Below are 22,157 nucleotides of genomic sequence, written 5' to 3'. Positions count from 1 at the left end.
TCCTCCCCACCCCCGGGGGGGGGGCAAAGGTCCGATGGCCAAGTTTCTACGACGGGAGAAAGTCGGGCAAAAGCAGCGACTCCTGTCCTTCACCAGCCTTGGAGAAGTTCGCTCTGGTTGTCGGGGAAGTCTGGAGCTGGGAGGGGCGCGGCGGCCGGGCTCCGTCCAAACTGCCGGAGCCGGAGGGGCGAGGATGGAGGTCTCGGCCCGAGAGAACCGCCCCACGCCCGCAATCCTCGCAGCCGCGCCGGGGACGCGCCGACAGCTCCCGCCCGGGTCCGAGCCCAGCCGGGCAGAGGCGAGACGGGGGTGTGAAACGCGGCTTGACTCGTTGGCCTCTTCCCCTTCCACAAGGCGCCCCCCGTTCACACGTTCCCTTGCGGTTCGGGCCATGCGGGGAGAGGCGGAGGACGGGGCCGCTTTGCCTCTCCTTCCCGGACACCCCTCCGCCCGGACGACCCTCTTTACACCAAAGAAGTGACGGGGGGGATCTTGGCGGCTTCCTCTTCCCAAGGCTGGAGGTTCTGGAGCGCGAAGAGCGAGGAGTTGTGCAGGCAAAGCGGGTCGGGCTGGATCGATTCGTTCAGCGACTTCTGGAAGGCGTCGTGCTGGAGTTGCAGCATCAGCCGGCTCGCCTGTTGCCGCTCGGCTTCCCGCTCCTCCGCCGTCTGCCTCCTGCGGACGCCAAGCACAGAGATCAGGCTCACTGCCCCGGCTGGCCAGTCGCCCACCAGCCCTGCACTCTCCCTCCCTCCCTCCCTCCCAACTTCCAGCCTGGCCCGGTCTTCAACTTGCGCCCCCAGTCCCACCCCCAGCAGCCCACATCCGATCAAAGGGCCCGGCCAGCGGGGGGACTGAAAACGAGGAGGAGGAAGAAGAAGAAGAAAAAGGAAGAGGAGGAGGAAGAAGAAAAGGAAGAGGAGGAGGAGGAAGAAGAAGAAAAGGAGGAGGAAGAGAAGGAGGAAGAAGAAAAGGAAGAGGAGGAGGAGGAGGAGGAGGAGAAGAAGAAGGAGGAAGAAAAGGAGGAGGAAGAGGAGGTGAAGAAGGGAGGAGAGGAGGAGGAGGAGGAGGAGGAGGAGGAGGAGGAGGAGGAGGAGGAAGGCCGAGGAAGGAGAAAACTCATGATGGGTAGATGTTACCCCCCCACCCCAATTCCCGAGGTTGGGGGGAGAAAGGGCACCATGGCGGGCTGCAGGGGGTCGACGACTTCTCATTAGTTCAGTGGGGCTCAATCGTCGAAAAGGGGATAGAGCCGCAAGAGACCCTCGTAGTTACAGCCACCAGGAGCTCCGCCTGGTGTTGGGGGGGCGATGATCGGTTCGTTTTCGCGCGACTGAAAAGACCGCCCGGATTTACTTTATAACCTTTTGTGCCGATCCGGCCTCCGCGAGGGGTTTCGGAGTTCAAGGCGATTAAAGTGGATGAAAAGCACCGCGAGGTTAAACGCGGAGAAAGTTTGTCAAGTGCGGTTTGTCGGCCTCGGCTGTGATTGTAAATCAAACCGGCCCGGAGAATTATTGTATGGATCAGAGTATGGAGAAAAAGAAGGTCGCTGAATAAACTCAGTTGAATGAGCAAAAAGAAGTTTTAATAAACCAAAGTTCACCGAGCTATGATGTGCGAACGCCGGTGGGTTTTTAAATTATTCTTTCCGAAATAGTTTAGCGTTTTCATTCTTGGCCCATAAAACTTCGAAAGGGATCCAGGGTTTCTCCGCTACAGAAGCGGACCGAGAAGCCCAAAAATCGCGGCTGCTGCTCGGAGCATCCACTTTTATTCCCTTTCCCGAAAGGCCGGCGAACCAAATCGAGGCGGTCGTTCGCCGCCGTCCTTTGCGAGGTTTCCTTGCCTGGTCCATTGACCCTCCCTCCGATCCGATCTTGTCCCAATCCCCGCTCTCGAAAAAAAGAATTTGGAAATCAAAACCTAACACTCTTCTTTCCTCCACTTAAAATAATATTAATAATAATAGCAGGTTCTGGATTCCCTGAATTTCTGTACCTCGGAAGTGCCTATTTCCCAGGGAAATTCTGGGTGGGCTGGGAAACTGAGGCACGGCGCCCTAGGCAAGTCGCAAAGGGTTTGTTTGTTTCTTTAAAATCCTGGGATCCAATCAAAGGATTGTTTGGGGGGGAGGCAATTCCTTTCTTGGGTCCCTTTTTCATTTAATCGCGCTTTAATTATTGTCCGTCGTGCGGCGCACGCATAACACTAAAAGGGCGGTCTGTGTGTCTGTGTGTCTGTGTGTGTCTACACACACATGTATGTACACACACATGTATGTACACACGTACGTACATCAATACATGCGAAAACGAAAACAAAAAAACGCGGTTTTCGAATCAAACGTTTAAAAGCCCCCTGCCTCCGAGAACCTTTCCCTGATGGAAAGCACCCGGGCCAGTCCCGAGCCAACCTAGAAACAACGGAGGCTGGCACTGAACACGGCTATTCGCATAGACAGAGGAAAAAAGATGTTGAAAAATGGCCATTCGAACCAAGGCGGGGGGGGGGGCTTGAATTTTGTGGGACTGCTGCTGCTTCGTACTCGTCGTGTTTCCTCACAGGGCTCAAAAAGGCGAGAAATAATAATAATAATAATAATAATAATAATAATAATAATAATAATAATAATAATATAAAAAATAAAAATAAAACATTTTTTTCTGCCATCAGAGACAAGTAAGCGATTCGAAGATCAGGGTCGCGCAAAATACCGGTGTATACCGGTGTATTTACCTGGAGATGGACTGATCCCCTTTGCTAGGCGCAATTGAGGAGGAGGAAGGGGCGAAGCGGCTTCGGGGGGCGTCCCTTGAGACTTGAAGCCGCCGGGTCCCGATCCGCTTTCCCGATGTTCTTAGTCTTCTCCCCACCTTTGCGCCCGCCTGGCCGAATTCGACTAAAAAAAATGGGTGCATCTGCCAAAAATTAAACCGGAGGGTAAAACGGCTTCTTCTTCTACCCAAGAAGCCGGACCAAATTTAAACAAGGATTACGCAGAAGTCAGCGAAGTCAAAAAAATAGAACCAGAAATCGTGGGAGCGAGGCAAAGTGGTTTTGGAGAGAGAAGACGTTTTTCTTCCGATTTCCAACCAGGCCAGCCAGCGACCGCCGATTCTTCCCCGCCGCCACCACTTTCTAAAACCCGAGGCTTGCAAAGGGGGTCGTGTGAATTGTTGCTGGCGAATGATGTGCGGAAACATACGGGAGAGTTAACTAAACGCCTCTTCTCCCCTATTTCTACAAGGTTCATAAACGGGTCCTTCTCCACTGGCAGGTAAGGCCACTTGGGCCCTGGGTTGCTAACGCCCATTCTTCGGGGCGAGGAAGATTCGCGTGATTAGCGGCTCCTTCCTTTCCCGCCCCGATTCTTCCGTCTTGGAGCGCTTTTTTCCGAACGCTACAGATGCGCGCACGGAACACCCATTGCTTCCGAGAGAGTGAAGTCTGACAATTACTTGAGCCGAACTAAAGTGGGGGGGGGGGGTTGGAGGTCCTCGGATTCTGTAAACTAGTGAAACCGACACGGGTGCACACACGCGTTCCGACTGGGCGGCTTTATAAATCGAATAAAATGCACACACACCCTACACGCGCGCACATATAAGAGAATGGATACCCTGCCACAAAGCCGGTGGGGGTAAACTGTGCTACCTATAAAAACAGTCACCAAACCCCACTTCCCAGGGGAGAACACTGGTGCTCCCTAGTCTGGTAATGCAATTTCTGAAAGAAGAAGAGTTAAGAAAAGTTAAGTTCAGAACAGGGGGGGGGGGAAATCCCCAATATACACGTAGAGCAGGTGTGGGGGGAAGCCAAACTCAAAAATCTTGTAAAAGACGAAAGCGGGGGGGGGGGAGCCTAACTAGAACTAAAGAAATGGATTATGTGGAAACGAAGAAGATTTTAAGGGCCCGGATCCGGCCAGCAGGTGTTGAGTGGAAAGGTCCCCGTAAAGGCTCCGTGGCTCAGGGCGCTTCTGGCCTCGGGGCCTCCTGGATTTTGGGGCAGAGAATTGGGCCTGGAACGGGGATGGCTAAACCCAAAGCGGCGTAGAAGCCAACGAGGCGTAAATCCATCGCAAACCCGTATTAACAGAGCTGAACAGCGTTAGCATTTACTTTGTTATTGTATTGTATTGTATTGTATTGTATTGTATTGTATTGTATTGTATTGTATTTGGTTTATTTGTATTAAAAGGAAATATTCGCATCAGGGGAGAGTAATGGCATTGTATTATCGGTATATTAAAATAATTATATAACAGCAACAACAATTCGCATGCGCCCGTTTTATCCTCCTTGGGTTTTACTTCACCCGAGATTTCAGCCGAAACAGGGAAAGAAGGATTTCCCTGCCAGCCGCTATTTCCAGGGAGGCCGATTCCCCTGAAGGTCCCGCAGTACAAAACGAAACAGAAACGAAACAGAAAGGGAAAACGGGGGCTTTGCTATTTGGGGAGATTCCGCAGCAGACGCTGCCAGAAAGCCAGCGCCAGAGGGATCCAGACTCTTCCCACGCCCTGCAGGCTGGGGCCCTCTGGCTCTGGAGAAAAGACTTGGGGAATATGAGCCAGGGATTGGACTTGCTGAAACCTCGGGAAAAGATATTTTTCAATTCCCCTCCGGGACCGACGCCTTCCAGCCGAGGAACAACACCGGAAAGACATCGCTCTAAGTTTTTGTGGGTTTGGGGAAGTTGTTGGGACAGAGGCTCTTCCAGTTGGGCGACAGATAAATTAAATGTGTTGTTGTTGTTGTTGTTGTTGTTGTTGTTCGTGGCGCACACAAGCCAGATGTTTAAACTGGGATTGGCCTTTTTTGTCCACCTATCGAGTCCTTCCCGACAACCCGAGATAGGGAGATGTTTCTTGTTTAATGGTGTTAAAGGTATCGTCGCAAGATGTTGTTATCATCATCATCATCATCACCACCACCACCACCACCAAACTGGGGATTGGCCATTTGGGAACAGGCAATGCTGGGTCGGGCAGGGGCCAGGTTTGCCTGCCCCCCCTCTGCCTTGGGAGAAAAACGGGTTATAAAAACGATGGGTGGACAGGAACGTCTCTCCCCTCGACACGCGTTCCCCATTCGCGCAAGGTTCTGCGTCTCCGATCCACTCTCGCTGGACGCCGCGGAGAAGAACCGAGGGAGCTGGATCAAGTAAGGCGGACCCTCGGGGGAAACCACCCGCGCAGGGGAGCCACCCAGATCCTTTCCACAGGACCCAGCTCCGTTGACCCGGCCTCCCAGCTTCCCCACGGCAGCCAGGCCTCCGGGCCCATAAAACGGACCACAGCAGTTCCGTTCTGCCTCCGATTCAGGAGAGGCCCGCGAAATCTTAGGGAAGGTCCATTCTCAACCGGGAGTTGAAGGTCGGCCTTCGCCGATCTTCGCTGATCTCCAAAAAGGGGATTTTTTTTTAAGCGTTCGCGTTCCTGTCTCCACACTGCGCGCTCAATCGAAGCAAGCTCCGGCCCCTAACGCATCTGCCCCGCTGATCCAGCTTGGTTGGTGGTAAGATAGGGTGAAATTGGTTGGTGGTAAGATAGGGTGAAATTGTGCGGATCAGTGTAAAGAAGTGACCTGAACCTCTAGCGGGGATTCTCCTTCTCCCTCTTCCCCCTCCAACTTCCCCCTTTTGAAACTCCAAGCCTTGAAAAGCCAACGCTCGTCCAGATAGCGGTATTAAACGCCCCGAGCCCCGGGTTACCGATAGGAACCGCAAACCTTTCACCCTCAATCGAAAAGCAAACGGGTTTTGGCCGCCCACCTCTGTGCTTCTTGGGCCATGGAAGGGTCAAACTTCTACCTGGGCCTGCAAACTGCGGCCCGTTTTCGGCTCAACCTCGCTGTGTGGTTCCATACGTTTCTTCCAAAAAGGGCCCTTTTCTTTTACTGTCTCACTAACACCCTAGGGAGGGAGGGAGGGAGGGAAGGAGGGAAGTGGCGGGACGGGGGCACCAGGGTATCCTAAGAATTTCCCCGTGATTCGCGGGCTCGGCGCGCTAAGGCCACGGTTTCTGTGAACGTGGTTTTATATTGACGCTCTCGTGATTGTCCTGGATCGTCCAACTTTGTATGGGATGATCTTTTGGGATCACCCTACCCAAAAACCCAAACCGGCCGTTGTGCTAAAGCGATCCTTTGCTCAGCTCCCGCAAGGCATCCTTCCAGCCAAGCAGGTTTTTAGGCCACTGCGCTCCGAAAGGGTCCAAGGGAAGATGAGGAGGAGGAGAGAAGGAGGCAAATCCGGGCTCCCAAGCGTGGACCATGGGCCGAGCCTAAAGAGTTCACAAAAGTGTTGCCTTGTTTCTCGTCTACCCGGTGCCCTGCGTGGATTGCGAAGGGAGGCGAAAGGAGAAGGCCCAACCCGCTTCTTCCCCTGTTCACAGCGACCCCCACCCCCTGAAGATGCCAGGCCCATCCGCGCGTCCGCGGGACTCACCGCCACTTGGTCCTGCGGTTCTGAAACCAGGTCTTGACTTGGGCGTCGGTCATCTTGAGCGACTTGGCGAGCGCCGCCCTCTCGGCCGAGGCCAGGTACTTTTGCCGGTGGAAACGCTTCTCCAGCTCGCAGATCTGCACCCGCGAGAAGGAGGTGCGCGGCTTCTTGCGCTTGGGCGGAGTGCGGTTCTGGTAGGGGTGCCCGATCCTCCGCGTCACCGTGAAGGGCGTCAGCGCCGCCGCCGCTGCGATAGAAAGGGAGACCCAGTCAGCCGGGGCAGGCACCGGGTTGGGGGGGGGGTCGAGAATGGGGCCCCTTAAACTTGGAACCGCTGGGGCGGCAGGGTCCCTCGCTGGCTTTCTCCTCCGGCCCCTTAAGGTGCCCAGCGAGTGACTCTGGAGAGGCCCGGACTCGGGGAGTAACCCGGAGCAGCCTCTCGGAAAGTCCCCGCGGCCCGCAGCACCCACTGCTGGGGGCGCTGGGTTGGGCGGATGGGCTTGGATGCTCGGTGGCAGGTGACAGCCTTCCCCCGCCCGCCCTCCCTGACACCATGTGCTCGGGCGGGGGGCGAAAGGGGTGGCTTGTCCCGCCCCTTGTGTCAACCCTGCTGGTGCTACTGGAGGGGTATGTGTGTGTGCATGTGTGTGTGTGTGTGTGTGTGTGTGTGTGTGTGTGTAGGGGGTGTCTAATCCTAGAGGCTGTGCCACAGGAGAACCGGGGTAATATGAAAGCAAAAAGAAATCCGTTTTTTAAAATAAAAAAAATTGAGCGATGGATCTCTAGCTCAAAGGGCAAAAGCCAAACGCCGGCTTTGGCAATAGGAAACGGCGAGAGGCCAGCTTGAGACGGAAAAGTTCCTTTCATCCGCCTCCGAAACGGGGAAAGAGGACCACCGAATCGCCTTTTGCCTGCTTTGTTAATGTTTCGTTTGTTTTCTGGTGTCCCACGCCTCGGAATATAAAGTACATTGCCAGGGAAGGAAACAGCTGGCCCTGCAGCGAAAAATCGACTCACCGAGTACTTCTAAACGTGTCTAAGAAATCATCCTTACCTACTATGCATATTTCTTCTGAATTAATAATAATAAATAATGATACAAATAAATTATTATAATTATAACAATTATAATTATAATAACTATACAAGTATAATTTTAATTATAACAAAGGATTTAGGGATTTTCCGTATATTTTCTTCTTGAAAAAATTACGTACCATGAAAGTTATTGCTAGTAACTGTTACGGCTGAAACGTTTCTCCCTTTTTACGCACAAATATAAATTGTGTTGAAGTGACACAGCACACTCAGAACTTCTCGTCCGATTAGCCGCTTTGCAAGGTGAAGCTAACCTTATCCACTTAACCCCCTGCTCGCCTCGTCCTAATTGGCTTAATCCTGTTTTCATTGGAAGTACTTAAATCTTTATAAATTTCTTTTGTTCTCTTTATCGTCCTCTTCCCTCTCTAGCACTAAATGCCGTAATCGGATTAGACACGGCCATTTACTCGCCTTCCTTCGCCCTTCCTGAGAAAATCACACCCCGAAGGATTTCTTATTCTGAGAACAGCGGCAGCTAGATTTAAGATTTCCTCCCTTGATCGTGTTGGGTTTAGGGGGGCGAGGGAAGGAAAGAGCATTCGATCTCCGGAAGAACTCAAGGCATCACTTTGGCCGTCCTGAAACAGGACCACCCAAACAGATCCCACTTTCACGCCTGGATATGCTAAGCAGTTTGCCAGGGAAAAGAAAATAGAGAAGCCGGCAGTCGGGCTGGTCGGCCAATTTTCCTAGCATCTCACGCCTGTATTGTTTCGGCCTTTACAAAAAAACATCCTTCTCTCTTTTTCTCCGCTGTGATGAAGCAGAGCCAATTTCTCTCCCACACCCTCTTGCTCCTCCGCGCAGGAGACCCACCTGCCGGCCTTCTACACCTGAGAGCGTTCGCCAACCCGGCCGCCGCCGCCGCCGCTTACCTGTGAATCTGTCTTTGACGAACCGCCTGCTGCTCTCCATCCAAGGGAAGTTGAGGCTGCCAAGGCCGGGTACAGCTGGCATGGCTGGAATGGCACTAGAAATTGGAGGTGGCACTGCCCCAGGGATGGGTCTGTGCGCTGGCACCCGGATCACGCCAGATGGAGCCAAGCTGAGATTCACACTGTAAGATCCAGAGTCTTCGAAGGGAGCCCCGATGCCAGCGAAGGCGCCCGGGAGGGAAGGGTACGGGGCGCTGCTTCTGCTGCTTACGGGGCTGCCCAGGTAATTGGTGCCGCCGCCGTCTGATCCTCGGGGGGCGGGCTGGGAAGGGGTCTCCTGATCAGAACTGTTTAAAATCTGATCAATCCCGAAGCTGATGGGTTCGTGTTGATGCGGTGTCTGCGCGTTCGTTGGCTGATCCATCCTTGGTGAATAGAAATATTGGGCTCAATCGGGGGGGAGAGGGGAGAGAGAGGGGAAAAAAAACACCCCGGCAAGATTTCCCCTATAAAAACGCTCCCTTCCTTTTTTTACAGTAGATCCATGTAAGGTCCTGGTTTGTATAGATGTCACACTGAAACTTTGCCAAGAGTGGTCCAGCCCGACAGGCTCTGTGTCATCTTTTTTGAACCAAACCTTGAGTTTCTGCTTCTAATTTCTCTCCGGCAGCTGCCATTGGCCACACCAAACAAGCCTCTCTCCTCCCATTGGCTCCCGGGTTTCAATAAAGGCCTAATTCATTGGAATAGGAGCTTAGGGACTGTTCCATGGTGACATCATTTTAACAAACGCACAATAGGTCAAATTTATTAGCTAAGCTAATGTGGGGCGGATATTGCAATGCGCATCTGCGACGGTTGTCTTTCGAAATTAGCCAGATGAAATTGAACAAACCTTTGCAATTACCAGACGAGCCGCTCCCTCCCTTCCACGCTCCCCAATCATTAACCAAAGAGGCGAGTGGAGCAGAATTCCTGGCTGGTGATATGGAGCCACGGCCCCCCTCCGAGAGCCACCGCGGGAGGGGGGGGATTAATTTGGGATCCACCTAAATCTATTTTAGCATTCTTTGTTTATAAACACGTTCTAAGGAAAGGAAGGGTCTCCTCAAAGCAGGCACCAAATGGAGGCACCAAATGCCTTGGGACGCTCCACCCGAATTTGGAACTGCCCAGTTCCACCTGGAAGATATTCCGGCTGGTTTGGGGGGTGGGGTGGATTGAAAAAGGCCAAACCTGAATTTGAAACTCAACCTTCTCCTTCTTCTACGGCAAGGCTCACACACACACAAAGTCCTTTACGCTTTCCTTGGATTTTTTCCCCTTTCTTCTTTTTGGTCTATCTTAAAACGACAGGCCTAACCAGACTTTCCAGGACGACAATTCCAATTTGGAGCACCGAGAAAAGCTGCCTTGGGTGGCCTGGAAAGCGGACATTAGTTCCCAACCGCAGATTGCATTTGATCTTGGGAATTGACTTTAGAATTAAGGTTTTCTAAAGTTGCACAGGACATGCTGGAAACGAGACATATACAGATGTGCGTAAGTGTGGCTGCGTGTATGCAGATACTCAAAGTAGATTACAACGGTCTATATAACAATTGTGATCGTTTTCCTGAAGAAACAGGGGTCTGTCCCCTTTCCATTCCACCCCCCCCCCCCAAAACCCTATCACCAAGAACTTCCCCTTAGAGTATCTTGAACACAGACCAGCCTGAATAAAAAAAACCAAACACCATTTCTTGGATGCTTTCTTTTAAAATCTGTTTTCATTACACTCACACTCACTCGCTCCTCAAGACATTGTTTTTTTGTGATTATTATCATTATCATTATCATTGTCATCGTCATCGTCATCGCCATCGCCATCGCCATCACCATCACCATCACCATCACCATTATAATTATAATTATTATTATTTACATTCCCAATGCTTTCTACCTCTTTAAAAAAAAGGTTCACTTTCCTTCGGTGGGGTGAGTTGGCCATTGCTTTGGGTCAAGCCCCTGGATTGCAAAAGCTGGGGGAGGGGAGAAAGGGAGCACCCTAAAAAGAGATTCCGTTTTGGATTAATTTAGTCAACCCAATTTATTGCCACGCTGCCCGGGTTTTGTGAGTTTGGAGACGCTCCCTAACGTCCAAATTGGACTAAAAGCGTTAAAAATTAAATAACGTTCAAATGCATTTACTTAGTTTCCCCTTTATAAAGGGAAATGAAAACAGGGAATAGAATTTTCTTTTTAATAGAATGTAATAGTATTTGATCAGCACCTGTTAGGGCGGATTTCATGATTCAGAAAAGCGGTGACAAGGAAGGGAGTATATTAGTTTTTAAAGCTTAGGATTCAATTACCGCAACACACTGAATAATTTAAGTGGCAACAGTAAATGCAAACAGACCTGTGGAGTTTATTGGGTTTATTGCACCGAAAAGGCTGCAATACTACGGGCGAGCTTTCGCCCTTCCTTTTCCCCCTCTGTTCCTCCACTTCTTTCCTTCTCTTTTGATTCGCCTTTTTCTAGAAGAGCTCAAGAGGGAAACGATCCATTTCACCTCTTAACATGCATTTCTTCATATTTTAAGACTATTTGGGTTGGTGTTTTTTTAAACAGCAGCAACATAATTTTCCAATGGTAGTATGTTTTAATTTAGGGTTATATATAATATGTTGTATTTATATAATACATTGAAACAGATAGTCGGTTCGGTTCTTCTCAGAAGAACCAATGACGTATCCAATTATTACGTTCCAAAATAATTGGATATGGTTATCAAAAGCAATTGTTCTTCTGCAAAGGAACAACGTGATGGTCAGTACCACCTTTGCATTTGGAACGGAAATCCAAGGTGTTCTCAATCCTGAGCTGGTTGGGCGAATCCTGGGACCTGCCTGGAAGCCGAACTGGGGCTGCTGCTGTCAGCCAGGCGACCAGCTCCTGCTGTGGTTCCCTTGGCTTCTGAGCCAGACTCAAGCGGGGCTGCTGAAGGGGCGCCTCGGTTTCATACCCTGCTCACTTTTCGCGGCTGCGGCCGGTTCTGGAGATTTTTCACTCGCTATAGATGGAAGGAAATGCAAGGGTCTTCATGCCCACTTTAGGCCTGCAAGGAGAGCGTGGCTGAGAAAGACTCCGGCCACCCACCCACCCCTCTTTGTAAGGAGGGCTGCTTAGATATGACACAAGTCTCAGACATAGCAGAGCTCCATTTTATGACTTGCAAATCGTAGCCTTTCCGTTTTCTCTCGCTATGCGGGAATCCAGCCTCAAGTCCTCCATCTCGAACCAAGGAAAGCCCGAGCAAAGATTTCGTTTCTCGGCGTTATCGGCGCTTCTACTACCTCTTGTAGGGCAGGGTTTGAAGGCCGGTGTAGGTCCTGTGAGCAATTCCCGTAGGAGGCTGCAATTATTATTATCATTATTATTATTTAAGTATAATTTTGGGGGAAAACTTTCGAGAACCCATAATCAACACCAGACGTCCCAGGTTTATTTATTTCATAGATTTATTCGTTCAACCATATTTTAACCCCCGATCACGGCAAAGCAACCACGCATGGAAGGGGGGGGGGAATAAAAGAGAGGTTACATTAATTGTCAAGCAAGGAAATGGCATTTCGAAATGGCTGGAGGACGGGGAAGAGCTGCTACTTAAACTCCTGTCTTTAACAAAACAGCAACAACGAGGCATCAAATTGTCCTTTCTCCGGATATTCCTAAGGCATCCAAAGAAAGAAACTCCGTTGCTGGATTACACAGACACGACCGGGCACTTTTCTTTGTACGTTACACAAATAGCTTGCGCTGTTTTCTTCTCTGACGTTCCTCCCCCACCCCCTCCCGCCTCCCATTGCAATCTACAGTCGTGAGATTCCCTGGTGGCCTCCCATCCAAAAGCTAACCAGGCCCGGCGCTCCGGAATCTCCCAGCACAGCCCTCCGCGAGACGCCGTCCTTCTCTGGCCACACCCCTTTCGGAGCAGCCCAAGGGCCGAGGGGCCTTGGTGGGGGGAGGGGGGAGAGGCAAAGGAACGAGGCGGGGCCCGATCCGGGGGTAATAGCCGCCTCGGTTGGCTCTCTCTGCAAGTCGGTGGTGCTGCCGGCTTTGGCTCCGGTCAGGAAGAGGGTCGCAGCGCGGGTGGAATGCGCCCAGTCTTCCTTTCCCACCTAATCCGATTAAAGGGAGGAAGAGAGAGCGGCGTCTGGGCCAGAGCCAGCTCGTTTCCCCCAGGAGCCCGGCTGCGTCGCGGGAGGGAAAGCGGGTGGGCTCCCTGCAAGAAGGGACGCGGCCAAATCCAAAGGAACTCTCCCTGGATCCTTTCTGGACAAAGACGCACGCAAGGCAGGCGGGAACAGCTTTGGACTTCGTCTATACAAGCACACACCAACACACTCGCTCCCTCTTTTTGTCAGTGCATATGATTTGTGTGTTTGTATGTATATGTGTGTGAAGAGAGGGGGGGGCTTGGGGGGGGGACAGGGAAAAAAAAAACTCCTGGGCCTCCGATTTGGCGAAAACGCTGCCAGATCCGCACAGAGGCACCCCGTATACTTAAGCACCCTGGACAGCGCTTTGTATTTCTCTCCTCCAACCCCCGCACGGTGAGACCCCCCCAGATTCGGAAATCCGCATGAAGGAAATGCCTTCGTCTGGACAGAGTTGAGCGAGAAAACAGGAGTTCCATCTTCGTTAAGGTCCGGCCCAGAGTTCTTAAGTAAAAATGCCAAAATGAAGCCAAAGGGGCAGATGGGGAGAGAGAAATGTGGTGAAGAAAGGCTCCATGTGGGCGGCGGGCCTGTGTGTAGTTTTACTCTTAATTGTGCCCGATGAAGATCTCCACTGCCTGCAGATTGTCTTTGAGTTGAAACTAGGGATCTAATCGAGGTGTGTGTGTGTGTGTGTGTGTGTAGTGTCTTTAATCTCAGCTCAAAAGAACGTGTATATGCGTGTGTGTACAAAGTATAAGTATACATATCTATGAAAACTATGTATATGTTGTATTTGAGAATCATTAATTCCGGATAACGACGCAAGGTGTTTAAGGGAAGACAATTTACCGGTCCCTGCCGGGAAGAGCGTACAGTATCCAAAACAACATAAGGGGACAACTGCAGAGGAAAAGGGGGCAGAATCCGAGATGGGCAGAGAGAGAAGGGCCAGACTGGTTGTGTGTGTGAGGGGGGGGGGACTGTGGCCCTCCAGAGATTGCTGAACTACAACTCCCGGCCTCGCTCACCATTGGCCCTTCTAGTTGGGGATGCTGGGAATTGGAGTTCAGTAACAACTGCATAAACAAGGCTCTTTATCTGCACGGGCATCTACCGTGCAAACCCGAAGGGTAAGTGGGCCTCCTCCAATCCGTCTGGGAGAAGCAACCGGGGGAAACCCAAGATCGGGAGGAAGGACACCCAGTCCCACGTGCCCAGTGGGCCAGCTCGCCCACTTGCCCAGGTGGGCTTCGTCTCTCCTGCTGCCGCGCCTCCTCCGTCGGGTGGCAACGCCGGCTGGGCGAATCCTCCGGTCGCCCGCGGGCAGACCTGCTTCGCCTCGTCTCGCCTCGCCTCTGGGAAGCGGCTGCCGTCTGGGAGGCTGAGCTAATTGGATTCTCTCCGCTGGCTTCTCGCGGCGCGTCGGGGCGGCCTGAACCTTAGTTGGGGCTTCCTACCGAGCGGAGCTAATTGGATTTCCAGGAGACCAGCAAGCTGCTCCGCGGGGAAGGCGGCTCCGGAGTCCCAGCTCCGGCCAAAGGGCCAAATGCGCAAGGGGGGGGGAGAGGGCGGCGAGGATGGGAGAAGATCCACCCCTCTTTTTTGGGAAGGAGCCCCTCGGGGCCGGGATCCGCGCTTTAGTCGGAGGGCATTGGGATGGAGAGGGGAAGGGGTGTTGTGTGTGGGGGGGGTGAGCCCAGACCCAGGCCCAAGTAAATCAAGAAATCAAGCTCGCCGGTCCCCGAGTCGGGCAGGCTTCGTGGCTTTTGTGCGGAGGAAATTGCGGCTCGCTCTGCATAATGGCAGCCCGGCTGCCCAAGGCGGTCTTTTTATTGCGGGTGCGTCTGCTGTTATCAATTTTGCGAACGATTTCACAGGGAGCCTGGCAGACTCGGAGCTAGGGAGAGAGAGAGAGAGGGAAAAAATAATATGCAAAGATGAGCTTTGAATAATGAATGATGGGCTTTTAAACCAATTCCAAAGTGTCTCTGATAGTACAATATGAAAAGGGGTGGTAAGTAATAGTGGGTTTTAAAAGGCGCTAGTATGTTTTTATTACTATATTTAAAAAGAGAGAAAGAGAGAGAGAGAGAGAGAGAGAGATCTATATGATTTGGGCGAAATGGATAATATATCACGGAGTCTTTGATAATCACATAAACAATACATTTTTCTTTGGGGGAATTTTTCTCTCGCCCGCCTTCACACAGTTAACTTCTGTAGACTTCTCAACACGCCGCCTTGCAAGGCTGGGCTTCCTTATTAAATATTAACTCTATTTTAATATTAGCTTTTTAAGTTTAATATGTTGACGTTCGGTCGTTTTTACTTTAATTATATTTTATAATTAATAACTTTGATACAACCTTTTTCCTCCCCTTCGGTGCGGCTCTTTTGTACTATTTTTGCCACCATGAATAATAAACCTGGGAATTAATTTTTGAGAACTGGTAGACTTCACCGGGTCACATCGAGTAAATAATCGTTTTTCTGCTTGCCACCCGGTGAATTTATTGCCATAGTTTTCCATCTCTTTCATTAAAAAAAAAATGTTTGGAAATATTTTATGGAGAAGCCCTATAGTATAAAATGGCCCGTGCATTAAAAAAAAAACACTCATTCACACAATCTTATTAGTTGTACTCTGGTTTTTACACTCCTCTAAACCCAAGAAGTTCGTTTAATTCCTTAAATGAGACATAATTTTTATCGGGACATTATTTATATATGTCTCATAATTTAAATGAGACATATTTATATTTAAGGGAGAGGGGGGGGGGATTTAGATGTTATTTTTCAATGTTTTGCTTTTGTTTCTGTTTTATTTATTTAGCATTTTCTCCAGGATGGTAAACATAGGCCTTTACCGCTGATTTGTACCTGAGAAGTTTTCTACCCGGCTCTTCTAGTTAAGTGAGAGAGGCAGGTTGAAAGAGCGGTGGAAGGGAGGAGAGAGGGAAAGAACGGGTGCAACCAAAGGGAAGGAAAGAAGGAAGGAAAGAAGGAAGGAAGGGAGGGAGGAATATATTCTGGGACAGAACCGCCCCCCTCTGCCCACTGCCATAGGGGGACGAAGTGTTTCTCCATGGCCAAGTCGAAACGGCCCAAGGAAACCCCCTGATGGTAAACTAGGCTGAAAAGGCGTGGGGAGAGTCTTGTCCAACCAAGCTTTCTTATCCGAGAGTTTTGAAAACTCCATAATATATGCAGGCTCACTCCCGCCTCCCCAGAAACCCCTTATAGTAGTAGGCTCGAATAGCAGAAGGATCCAAAGCTGGGAGGGAGGTTCAGAAGACCAGATTGCTTGGTAATAATGATTATTATTCTATAGATAGATAGATAGATAGATAGATAGATAGATATAGATAGATAGATAGATAGATAGATAGATAGATAGATTAGATCTATCTATCTATCTATCTATCTATCTATCTATCTATCTATCTATCTATCTATCTATCTATCTATCTATCTATCTATCTATCTATCTATCTATCTATCTATCTATTCTGACTGAACTTCTGCTTTCGGCCCTTCTGGCCCGTTTCTTCGACCCACGATCGGCCGTGGCTACTAGGGAGACAATGCGGATGGAGGCTCCTTCTCAGCCTCCTCCGCCATCCCAAAGCCCGAATGACATCGGAGCGGCGAATTCGGGGACAGGTGGTGGTCCGGCGATTCGGCCGATCCGCGGTTTCGGAACCTGCAGAGAAAGCCTTTAGCCAACCCGGGGCTTCTGCTAAGGGGGAAGCCAGATGGAAGGAAGGGGTTCGGTCCAGGCCTGTGAGGGAGATCCGGAAGGGCGGTGGGAAGCTGGGCCGAGTCCGTCCCCGCCTTCGCAAGCGGACGCCCTCGGATTGAGGCGACGGCCGAGAGACGCTTCGCAAACGCGCAAGCGAGGACTTCTGGGCCGAGCGAGGCCGAGGTCTCCCTTGATTTTAAGTATTGACGGAGGGACAACGCACAGCCAGGGTTTCAAACAAGAAGAACTCTTTATTCGGTTGAAGGCGATTCAAGGGACGGGAAACTCCCGCCAAGGTATTTATATTCTAGTTTAACCAATCACAGGCCGGGGACGCGACAGCAACTGCTGACGTCAGTCCCTCGGCCAATCAACAATAACAGTGTGTCGGCAACACCCTCTGGAGCTCTCAGCCAATCAGAGAGCTCAGAGGATGTTACTGACAGTCAGAACAATTCAACAATATTTAACACCCCTTTCCCCCAGTTCTGCGCATGCCCGAAACAGAGCATGCGTAGTCCTTAAGATATGCTGGGCGGCGCCGGACCCGCCCAGATCTTCTCATTGCAGGAGAAGTCGTCGGCGGAGGAGGACCTCCTCGTGGTAGCTCCTCCCCGAAGGGAGTGTAGCTCCGAGGCACGCCCTTTCGGGAAGGCCCAGAAGGCGGGCTCAACTGCAACGGTAAGTGTAGCCGTGGGGGCGCGTCACTTGTCGTGGGGGGAATTCTCTGTGCGTCCTCGGCTTGAGTTGTTGGATTGGCGTCCCCTTGGGCGGCGCTTGGGTAAGCAGGGCCTGGTGTGGCGAAGGCCCCCGGTTGCGGACTGCCGGATTGAGGACGCTGTTGTTGAAACAGGAGGGGGCCTGGTGTGGCAAAGGCCCTTGGATGTGGTTTCTCGGATTGAGGGGTTTGTGCTTGGTGCAGGTTGAGGCCTGGAGTGGCGAAGGCTTCACATTGCAACCCCGGGGCTGCGGTGTTGTCCCTCAGGGGTTCGCGGCCACCAGCCTGCGACGGGAGACGCCTCCTCAATTGATCCAGGTGGCGTCTCCATTGGGTTCCATCTGCCAACTGGACCCTGAAAGAACATGGGCCAGTCAGGGCAACGATAGCACCCGGCACCCATTTTGGTTCCCCCGTAAACGACCGAGCCCACACTGGATCCCCTAGCTTAAAGGACCGGGGAGGGAGGACCCCCAGATTGCTCGGCTGATCCCCTGAATAGAGCGGGTGAAGCCTATCCAGGGGAGTCCGCAGGCGCCTGCCCATCAAGAGCTCCGCGGGGCTTTTGTTGGTAGTTGGGCAGGGGGTGGAATGTTGGCTTAGCAGGTAAGCCGCCACCCTCGCCTGCCAGTCGCCCCGGTCCAAGCGGCTCAGTGCCTCCTTAGCTGAGCGGACCGCCCGTTCCGCCCGGCCATTGCTGGCCGGGTGGTACGGGGCTATGGGCGCATGCCGGATCCCTTGCTCGGCCAAGAACTCCTGGAAGGTGGTGGACGTGAACTGTGGCCCATTGTCCGAGACCACCACGTCCGGCAACCCGTGGGTTGCGAACATCCTTCGCAGGGCCCTGACCGTACTCTCGGCTGTGGTGGAGCCCATGAGGACTAGCTCCACCCATCGAGAGTAGGCGTCCACCACTACCAGGAAGTTTTGGCCGTGGAAGGGACCGGCGAAATCGATGTGGAGGCGAGACCATGGGCCTCTCGGAGCCTCCCACTCACGAGCAGGCCCGGCTGGGGGGTTGGGCCTGGATAATTGACAGGTCGTGCAGCGGCCCACATGGGCCGCTATTTCTGTGTCCAGCAAGGGCCACCAGACATAGCTACGGGCCAATGCCTTCATTCGTGCTATGCCCGGGTGGTCCTTGTGGAGCAGATCCAAAACCAGTGGCCGGAGTGCGGTGGGGATCAGCACCCGATCCCCCCAGATGAGACAACCCCCGTGGAGGGAGATCTCAGCCTGGCGATTTTTAAAGGGCTGGAAGCCCTCTGCCACTTTGTCTGCTGGCCATCCCCTTAGAACCCAGGAAGAGACCTGGGACAAGATCGGATCGGCCTTCGTGTGGGCTGCCACGTCCGCGGCAGAGAGTGGGAACCCGGAGGCGGCAATGGAAAGGACTGAGAGAGAGGGCACTGGGGCGGTGTCCGTCTCCGGGAGTGGGCAACGGCTGAGGGCATCTGCATGCCCTAGCTGTTTGCCTGGACGGTACAGCAACGTATACGAATACGCTGCGAGGAACTCCGTCCAGCGAGTCATGCGGGGGGATAAAATGGAGGGGGTCGGCTTGTCCCCCGCCAAAAGCCCAAGGAGTGGCTTATGGTCGGTGACAAGGGTAAAGTGCCGACCGTAGAGGTAATCGTGGAACCTCTTAATCCCGGACACTGCAGCCAGAGCCTCCTTGTCGATCTGGCTGTAATTGCGCTCCGCCGAGGAGAGTGTCCGAGAATAAAAGGCCACAGGGGCTTCTGAGCCATTAGGGAGGATATGGCTCAGGACAGCCCCTACTCCAAATGGGGAGGCGTCACACGCCAACGTCAGAGGCAACCCATCATGATATTGAATGAGGACTGCCGATGACGTCAGCGTCTCTTTGACAGCCGCGAACGCATGCGCTTCGCGGCTTCCCCAGCGCCAGGCCGCGGATCGGTCGAGCAACCGATGCAGCGGCTCGGCTAGTGACGCCTTGTGAGGAATAAAGGGGGCGTAAAAATTGAGCAGCCCTAGGAACGCCTGTAGCTCCGCCCTGGAGGTGGGAGCAGGGGCGTTCCTAATGGCGGCAATCTTAGAAGGTGTAGGGTGAATGCCTTGGGCATCTATTAAGAAGCCCAAGAATTCTACCCTAGGGACAGCAAATGAGCATTTGCTGCTCTTTAATTTTAATCCCGCGCCCCTGAAACGACAGAGGACCTTCCTTAATACTTCGATGAGTTCTGAGCGGCTTGTAGCAGCGATCAGAACGTCATCGAAATATGGCACTACCCCCGGAAGTCCATGGAGCAGGCGCTCCATGAGACTTTGGAAGATCCCCGGGGCCACGGATACGCCGAATTGCAGGCGGCGACAACGAAAAGCCCCACGATGAGTGACGATGGTCTGGGCAGCCGCCGCATCGTCATCCACCGGGAGCTGTTGATAGGCTTGCGCCATATCCAGTTTGGCAAATATGCAACCCTGCCCCAGGGAATGGAGCAGGTGTTGCACAACAGGGACTGGATAGGGGTTTGCCTGAAGGGCCAAGTTGATCGTCGACTTGTAGTCGGCGCAGATTCTCACCGAGCCATCCGGCTTGACCGGAAGAACTATGGGAGTCTCCCATGGAGCATGATCGACTGGCTCGATGACACCCTGCGCCAATAATTTGTCCAGTTCGGCGTCAACTTTGGCCCTTAAGGCAAAAGGCACCCTGCGGGCTTTCAGCCTAATAGGAGCAATCTGAGGATCTAAGCTAAGGGAGATGGGGGTTCCCTTATAACACCCTAGCTGTCCATCAAACACATCAGAGAACTCCTGCAGGACGTCCTCTATTGTCGCAGTTTTAACTTGGTGGACCCCCCCGATGGACAGTCCCAGTGTCTTAAACCAGTCAAGGCCAAGAAGAGCCGGTAAATTGTGTTTTACAATTATGATTGGCAGCTCTCCCTTGAAATTGCCATATCTAACAGGGATAGGAAAGGATCCCAGAACAGGGATCAACTTCCCTTGGTAGTCCCTTAAGAGTACCCGGGATGGGGCTAACTTATTTTGGGGAACTGTAGGGCAGAGGGTTGAGAACATGTCCCAAGATAATAACGATCGGGAGGAACCCGAGTCCACCTCCATCTGGCAAGGCTGACCTGCCAGGTGGACATTGGCCGTGATTTTGCGGTTGCCTGAGGAGGCCTGGTTGATGGAGGTTTCCACTTCCTGCGGCTCGGAAACAGTGTGGCAGTCATCTCCTCTGCGAGCTGGTCTCTGCTGGCGGCGCTGTTGCTGCTTGGTCCTCTCAGAAGTTTGGAAGAAGGCAGGGGCCGGCAAGGAGGCTCGGCACACTTGGGCGAGGTGCCCCTGCCTCTGACAGCGGCGGCAGATCGCATTCTTGAATTGGCACGTTTGGCGGTCGTGGCGGCCTCCGCAGCTAAGGCAAGGCACCCTGGCGTTTTGCGGTGCGGCTGTGGATTGAGCAGGTGGCTTCCGCCGTGGTTGTGCGCGGACTTGATCGATGTTGTCTGGCTCCCGGTCCTCACAAGGGATTATATCATCATAGTCAATGTCATGCACTTGTGAGGCCGGTGCCGGGTTAGTTGACAGCTGTAGCCGCTCCAAATCGGCGGTCGATTGCTCCGAGAGCTCAGCTGCTCTTGCGATCTCGACTGCTTGGAGCAGCGTAATGTCATGGTGGCGGAACATGCGGCTTCTTAAGTGTACATCCCGCACACCACACACAAACTGCTCGACTAGGTTTTCTTCTAAGTTCGAAAAATCGCACTGGGCCGCCACAGTGCGCAGGGCTTCCAAAAATTGACTGATCGTCTCCCCCGGCTTCTGTACCCGCCTTCTGAATGCGAAACTGCGGGCAATCTTGGATGGCGTTGGGGCATAGTGCCCCTTTAACTTGGCCATCAAGTTGTCCCAGCCCAATTTGTATGCGGGTCTGGGAGCAGCCATGGCTCTGGCTGAGGCAAACATTGAGGGTTCGCAGCATGATAAGAAAAAGCTGCACTTCTCCTCATCCGTTTGAGCCTGATTTTTAGTTGCGATTAGATATGTTTCAAAGCGCTCCATGAATCCTTCCCAGGATTCGCCGGCGGAGCCGAAAGGAGCGAAAGGCGGCAATGAATTCATACTGGCTCAACTGACTGTGAGGAGCGGATGGACTGAAGTCGTGACAGGAAAAATTTTCCTCAGCGTTCGGTGCTGGCGCGGACAGCGACTTACAGCAGCTAGCTGGAATAAACTCTCTGTCTTTAAACCTAGGCTTGCGTGGAATCGCCGAATCCCACCTTCGTCGCCAGTTTTAAGTATTGACGGAGGGACAACGCACAGCCAGGGTTTCAAACAAGAAGAACTCTTTATTCGGTTGAAGGCGATTCAAGGGACGGGAAACTCCCGCCAAGGTATTTATATTCTAGTTTAACCAATCACAGGCCGGGGACGCGACAGCAACTGCTGACGTCAGTCCCTCGGCCAATCAACAATAACAGTGTGTCGGCAACACCCTCTGGAGCTCTCAGCCAATCAGAGAGCTCAGAGGATGTTACTGACAGTCAGAACAATTCAACAATATTTAACACTTGAGTAAACTGATCCGGGTTTTGGACGAGGGAGGCGAGCCTTCCGAATGCGTCCGAACTCGGAAGCGAGCGCCCTGGCTCCAGGTGCAAGGAGCGCGGCCTAAAGCGCGTGGAGGCCTCGTTAGGCCTTCCAGCATCGTCGCCGCAGCGCCGCCAGTGACTCCGATCGCGATGAAAACAGGGCTTCCCCTGAAACGGAGCTGGGCCCCTCCTTGTTGGTTTCATGGCCTCGACGCCATAACCAGACGACCCGGGTCTTACAATTGAAAAGGTCCCAAAACTGGGAAGGAAAATGAGGCTTGTGAAATTGCAAAAGGCCTCTCCTGGGAAGGAGACAAACAGTGTAGTACTAGGATGAGGATGAGGAAGAGCAGGATGAGAAGTCATGGTTGGTTCAGTATTTGGAGGAAATTCAGGAAGAAGGGAGGAAAAACAGTGGCTGTTCCCTGGTTGGGTCCTTTTAGCTTCACCAGTTATGCTGACCAAGGCAGTGCTTTTTGGCCCATTGTAAAACCCCT

At 52.4% G+C, this 22,157-nt stretch overlaps 1 protein-coding gene and 1 long non-coding RNA gene across 2 annotated transcripts; one reads left to right on the top strand and one right to left on the bottom strand.

Annotated features, from left to right (window-relative positions):
• Positions 1–464: 464 nt before the first annotated feature.
• TLX3 (T cell leukemia homeobox 3) lies at positions 465–8,850 on the bottom strand. The gene is made up of 3 exons (XM_014056475.2): positions 8,427–8,850; positions 6,454–6,697; positions 465–675 (listed from the first exon to the last, which is right to left on the bottom strand). Exons 1-3 carry the CDS (start codon positions 8,848–8,850, stop codon positions 465–467), a joined length of 879 nt encoding a protein of 292 aa, XP_013911950.1.
• A 7,753-nt stretch (positions 8,851–16,603) lies between these two features.
• LOC148045642 (uncharacterized) lies at positions 16,604–21,396 on the top strand. Its single transcript, XR_015696613.1, has 3 exons — positions 16,604–16,670; positions 16,930–17,055; positions 21,323–21,396. It is a non-coding gene; the product is annotated as an uncharacterized LOC148045642 (long non-coding RNA).
• Positions 21,397–22,157: the final 761 nt, after the last annotated feature.

Source organism: Thamnophis sirtalis, unplaced genomic scaffold (genome assembly GCF_051295495.1).
Source record: "Thamnophis sirtalis isolate CommonGarterSnake01/CBP01778 unplaced genomic scaffold, rThaSir2_p1.2 scaffold_5, whole genome shotgun sequence".
Taxonomy (NCBI): Eukaryota; Metazoa; Chordata; class Lepidosauria; order Squamata; family Natricidae; genus Thamnophis; species Thamnophis sirtalis.
Note: the sequence above shows the minus strand (reverse complement) of the source record. Positions and strands in the feature narration are given on the sequence as shown.

Coding starts and splice junctions, on each gene's coding strand:
- TLX3 (XM_014056475.2), bottom strand. CDS start 8,850: ATGGATCAGCCAACGAACGCGCAGACACCGCATCAACACGAACCCATC. Junction 6,698..8,426: donor CGTCAAAGACAGATTCACAG/GTAAGCGGCGGC, acceptor TTTCTATCGCAG/CGGCGGCGGCGCTGACGCCC. Junction 676..6,453: donor AACCGCAGGACCAAGTGGCG/GTGAGTCCCGCG, acceptor TGGCGTCCGCAG/GAGGCAGACGGCGGAGGAGC.